The sequence below is a fragment of the Lutjanus erythropterus genome, chromosome 4 (assembly GCF_056507025.1).
Source record: "Lutjanus erythropterus isolate fLutEry1 chromosome 4, fLutEry1.hap2, whole genome shotgun sequence".
NCBI lineage: Eukaryota > Metazoa > Chordata > Actinopteri > Lutjaniformes > Lutjanidae > Lutjanus > Lutjanus erythropterus.
The window spans coordinates 10,754,513-10,760,065 of record NC_139320.1 but is presented as its reverse complement, the minus strand read 5'-3'; the positions used below and the strand labels follow the sequence as shown (position 1 = coordinate 10,760,065).

At 37.5% G+C, this 5,553-nt stretch overlaps 1 protein-coding gene across 1 annotated transcript; it reads left to right on the top strand.

The window, feature by feature from the left end:
- The first annotated feature begins 1,425 nt into the window (after nt 1-1,425).
- Nucleotides 1,426-3,850, top strand: LOC146328098 (uncharacterized). The gene is made up of 4 exons (XM_084716945.1): nt 1,426-1,511; nt 1,686-1,744; nt 1,828-1,921; nt 2,769-3,850. Exons 2-4 carry the CDS (start codon nt 1,690-1,692, stop codon nt 3,619-3,621), a joined length of 1,002 nt encoding a protein of 333 aa, XP_084573071.1. The 5' UTR covers nt 1,426-1,511; nt 1,686-1,689; the 3' UTR covers nt 3,622-3,850.
- The last annotated feature ends 1,703 nt before the right edge of the window (nt 3,851-5,553 follow it).

Here is a 5,553-nt window from a genome sequence, read left to right as displayed (position 1 = left end):
AATATGAAGCCATTTTTTCATCAATGCAGAGAAATGCAGAAACATATACACTGCAAATGAGCAGACGACTCAGAAATGCACAAAAAATTGACTTATTTCTTGTTTTCTTGGCAAAAAAAAAACAGAACATAGAAAACAGAGTTTAGCACAATCAGCAGTGTTTACTCGTGTTGTTTTGTCCTGATTGGCAGCACAGATACTGATGTGTAAACTGTTGATTGTCAAGCATCCAAAACAAGCCTTGATAATCAAGCTCTGTGAGCTGCTCCAAAACTGGATTCTTCAACAATTTAAAATGATGAACATAAAAAAAATCTTCAAATCATCCATAATGTTTTAAAAAAAACTAAACAAGGCAGTTGATCAAATATGTGTAAATATTCATTCCTTTGACATAAAAAGATCAGCCACATTTTTTATCTGGCCGTGGACATAAAAACTTGAACTTGTTGAACCTTTCTGGGTCACTACAATAAAAAACGCATGACTGTATGCTTATCTTATTTTTTCTCCTTATTTTTCTTAGTCTATCATCCCAGGTGGAAAATAAATATGCTTAATATATTACATTTTAGCATACTCGATTTGATGTACTCAGACTAATCATCATTGTGTTAATGATTAGTTACCACTGCTACTTAAGTTTGCTACTTTGGAACAAAGACGTGTGTCCATACAACTGTAATTAAATTCTAAAAGAAAAAACAACACAATTTGTTAAGTGTATTTAGTACTTTTATGTGCTGAAGTGGAGCAACTTCAATCCTTTAAGAGCACTTAAAGTATATGGCTGTGTATATACTAATATATATGCTTTATTAATGAAATTATGGTTTACCTTATGTCTGTTTCTTCCAAATACACTGAAGTTCAGCTTTTAATTAACTTACATTGAAACTGAAGTTGCACTAAGAATGCTGTTATACATCAAATTGAAAATAATTATACTTTCTAAAAGTAAACTAACTTACCACTATAAGTATTTGAAATTTGTCCTCAAAAGTGCACTAATATGCAAATTACAGTACACTTACAGTAAAGTACACTATGACTTTTAAGCACACTGAAGCTGAAATTGATGCCATCTATGTCTCTATACTTGTGTTAACTTTTGTATTCTTAAATTTTATTTATAATACACTAATGCATACTTTGTTTTACAGGGAGTACTACTTATCATAATACTTTATCCACCTTTCAGACTCTTTATCTTTACGAGATGCATCCTTGTTGACATGACATAACGCTGTAAGAAGTTTTATGGAGGTTCAGCAGTGGATGCTATTGGCACTCTGTGTGTGTGTCTGTGTGTGTGTGTGTGTGTGTGTGTGTGTGTGTGTGTGTGTGTGTGTGTAGCTCTGTGTGTATCATACAAGTTGTGTTCTGTCATCTCTGTGACCCTCCACGTGTTGAATGTTGACACAGGCAGAGTTTGGGCAGCCGTTCTGATAACAAGGACCTTTATAAGTCAGATGAGAGGAGAAGTTGCTCTGCAGACCCCTGATCCTCAGGTAAAGGCCAGACTCCTCTCTCACTTATTGATTCTCTTGTCTTCTGTTGGACTGAGCAGTGACTGTATTTAAAAAAGAGCTATAGATCATTTGTGGATGACATGTTCAGTATTCAGCCATTTGTTTGTTCTAACATGAAATTCTTACGTATTCCTCTCATCTTTCCCTCCACAGAAACATGAACATGCACCTAAAAGTTGTGATCTTCGCCCTGTCATTCTTGACAACCTCAGGTATAGATTATCCCTCAAATACTGTTTAATATCTTAAGTTTTGAAAAATATTTCTTTCTTAATGTATATTTCTTTGTCTATAGGACACCCGCTCCACCGTAATACCAGGGAGGCAACCTGGACTGATTTAAAGGCCAACCAGGCTCATGACAAGACTGGACTCACAAAGGATGTTGAGTAAGTTGACCAAATGTTTGTACTGAAAACTAGAGCTGAGAGAATGATTAATTGATTATTATTATTCAATTATTAAATTGCCAGCTATTTTTTTTTTATAAGTAATCATTTTGAGTCATTAAAAAAAAATTACATTCTTTGAATTCAGCTTCTTAAATGTGAATATTTTCTTGTTTCTGTACTCTTTTACTCAAATATCTTTGAGTTGAGGACAAAACAAGACCTTTGAGGGCATAATCTTGGGCTCTGAGAAACACTGAACAACAGTTTTCACTATTTCCTGACATTTTATGGACCAAACAAAGCAGTTAATCTGGAAAATAACAGATCAATCGACAATGACAATAATCATTAGTTCTAGCCCAAATGGAAACCAGTAAAACACCTGAAATAAATTTGCATCCATACACTCAAGTATGTTAGCAGATTTCCAAGTATGCACTATTTTACACTTAAAACTCTTCTAAGAGTGCTTTAGAGTTTCTTTATGTCAGTGCTGGAACAGAGTAGTTCCAACAGGAGCAGCTGCAGATGCAAGGTATTTGAGTAAAATGAAGGACTGACTTTTCAAAAATGTAAAAGGAAATTAAATTTGTTTGATTTGTTTATGTCGTCGGTATGTGTCAGTGAATATACTTTTGCAGGTGCCCCACTTTGTCAGTGTGACTGAACAGTGATTCAACTTCATATCTTAAGCTTATTGAACATGTTTACAACTGTACAGCTGAATTATTATCAAGTTTATTTGACCAGAAGTTGTTTTTATTCATTACAAAATAAATTAAACTTGTCATTTCAAATTCAGTCAACAAATTCTAATCGAGTTCCTTTGTCTCTCTTTGCTCAGTCAAATCTACAAGATCCACATAGACAGCAGTGGCCTTTACAACCAGAACAATCACAACAAAAGCCCTGTTGCAGAAGAGATGCAACGCAAACTCAACATGGAGTCGGAGCGTCTGCGTGTCCGTCTGCGCCAAGAGCTGGCGGAGCTGCAGGAGAGGTTCTCCCCATCTCCAGAACATCTCCGCTCCACCCTGGCCAGCATGAGGGAGCGTTTGGCTCCCCTCACACAGCAGCTCCAGAGCTCTCTGAGCAGCAGCACCCAGGATCTGTGCGGCCAGCTGAGCCTCTATCTGCAGAGCCTGGAGGTAGCAGAGGCTCAGGCGGAGGCCGGTCCAGCTCTCTATCAGGAAGCTTTTCACTGGATGAGCCAAAGCCTAGAGCACAGCAGTTCCAAGATGGCTGACATAATCAGCGATTTCCATACTAAAACCGTCAGGGTGATTGAACATCTGAAAGAGATCAGCACGAGTGATGAGGGGGCGGCCAAGTCGGAGCTCTGGCAGGAAATTAGCTCCAGATTGGGACAGGAAGTGAGTGCGCTGAGGGTGGAGGCACAGAACAGGGTAGGGGCTCTCAAAGCGGAGCTCGCTGCTCTGCTACAAACTGCAGAGCCTCAAAGGGCTGAACTGAAAGCCAGCATGGAGCAGTTCTGCCAAAACGCAGCCCTGCAGAGCCAAGTGTCTGAGGCCCTGATGGAGAGGCTGTTTCAGGGGTTGGAGGAGGAGATCAAGGGAACCGCCAGCCTGTCTCCATCTTCGTTTTCCTTGTCCATACAGCCAGGAAGTTCTTTGCAGGAGGACTTCAGTGTTAAACTCTCTGCTCTGATCCAGGACATTCTGCACTCAGTGGAGTGACAAAGACAATGAAATACTCCTTAAAGTGATCCTTGTATTCCTGTGAATTGTTTGTTTGCCATTATACAAGCACAGTAAGTAGCATGTAAATATTTATGTATGCGTGGTTTTGATTGATGTATTTGTTTAATTCTGTATGTGAATGAGTGTATATATGAAAGTATATATTTACTGTGACATGTAAAAAGATGCTGCTTTTGGAGAGTAAAGTTGTTGATGATACAAATTACCTCTTGTCATTTCTTTCAATCATGTATTATTACATGGGTTTTTTGAATACTCGATTCTGATTGATCAGTTGCACCCAAGTCCTGCCCCTTTTTGCTCTGAGCTCCAATAGCAGTTGAGCAAGCTAGGTCAACCTTCTCCACTCCTAGAATTGCTATGTGCTAGGCTCATCTGTGTTGGAAAGAAAATCAGATTTTAAAGATGGGTGATAAATGTTAGACCTGTAAAAGAGACATGTCACATTTTAAGTTAATTACTGTTAGCAAAATACTGCATTCACTAACTGGCTATTGTTTAATGTAGATTAGCTAGCTGGGTAGTGTTCTGTTAACATTATCTATCAGATCTAACTAGCTAGCTAACTATTGATGTAGGCCTAGATTAGCTTGGTAGTTAGCCAGCTTTAGCTAACTTGACTTTAGCATTAGCTAACTTAAGATGTACCTACATATATGTGTTCCTTTTACAGGCAACAGCTTTAACCATAGCATATGTAAGTACAGGAACCAGGAAAGGAAAAAACTGACCAAGGTTGCAAAAAGGACAGCACTTAGGAAGAGTCAGTTGTGACATTGTATGGTCTGTTATTCCTGAATAGCAGACTGTTGCTATGAATAACAGGCCATGGTGACTAACATAACTGTAACCATGGAGTACTTAGCAGAAGCAATAAAATAATTTATTCAATCAATAAAATAATTTAAATATTTTCTGTCAAATTATAGATTTTCTTTATTTAGTAAGTGTATTAGGAGGGATAATGTACAATGCGCAGGTTAAAATGGCAAAAAAAAAAAAAAAAACTAAACTGCTTCAGGGTTCTGATGTCCTACATTGACCGACAACGACCCGCTCACTATAACAATCTAAAATCTGACAAATTAATATTACTTTTAAAAAATCTATGAAACTGGTTGCCTCGGAAAAGGCAAGTAAATATAACTGTATAGTATACTTCCTTAGACACGCCCATTTTTGTTCTGTGCTCCAATAACAGTTGAGCAAACATATGTCTGTCAACTTTCTCCTTTTCCTGTAAAGGTGACATCTTAAGTTAGCTAATGTTGGCAAAATACCAGCTAACTACCTAACTAAAGATTGATGTAGATTAGCTCAGTAGCTGGCATTTTGCTAACATGAGCTAATTTAAGATGTGAATATCGTTTTGCTGATCCCCCAGCAACATCTTTTAATTATCTTTAGAATTTGGTTTCCTTTTCAATGAAGACGCGCCTGGCACATAGCATCTCTTAGTACAGGAAACAGGAAAAGAGAAATCTGACAGAGGTAATAGGGTTGTTCAACTGTCATTGGAGCACAGAGGTGGGACTTAGGAAAGATAAATTATGTAATATCACCCAACCCGATTTCAAACTTTATCTTCCCTCTGTACAAAACACAGCAATAGATACTTTTTTAATTGTTTTAAGCAACTGAAATGAGATTCTGTATAAGATTCCCCACAAACTGGTAAAAACAGGTCAGACAGTGGGATGTTCAGAAGAAACAACCACTGAAAATGCAAATTTATGAATGCATGATTGATGTAGTTGTTTCTTTCTGTCTGTGAATGAGTGTACGTCAGTATATACTGCATACATGTTAAAAAGATGCTGTTGTTTTGGAGAGTAAAGTTGTTGTTGATACAAATAACCTGTTGTCATTTTTCAGATATGTAATATCAACCACAGACTACATACCAAC

Bases quoted from the DNA above. Each gene is read 5' to 3' on its own strand.
- LOC146328098 (XM_084716945.1), top strand. From the start codon at position 1,690: ATGAACATGCACCTAAAAGTTGTGATCTTCGCCCTGTCATTCTTGACA. The intron at 1,745-1,827 runs GTATAGATTATC...CTTTGTCTATAG, and splicing joins GTCATTCTTGACAACCTCAG to GACACCCGCTCCACCGTAAT. The intron at 1,922-2,768 runs GTAAGTTGACCA...CTCTTTGCTCAG, and splicing joins GGACTCACAAAGGATGTTGA to TCAAATCTACAAGATCCACA.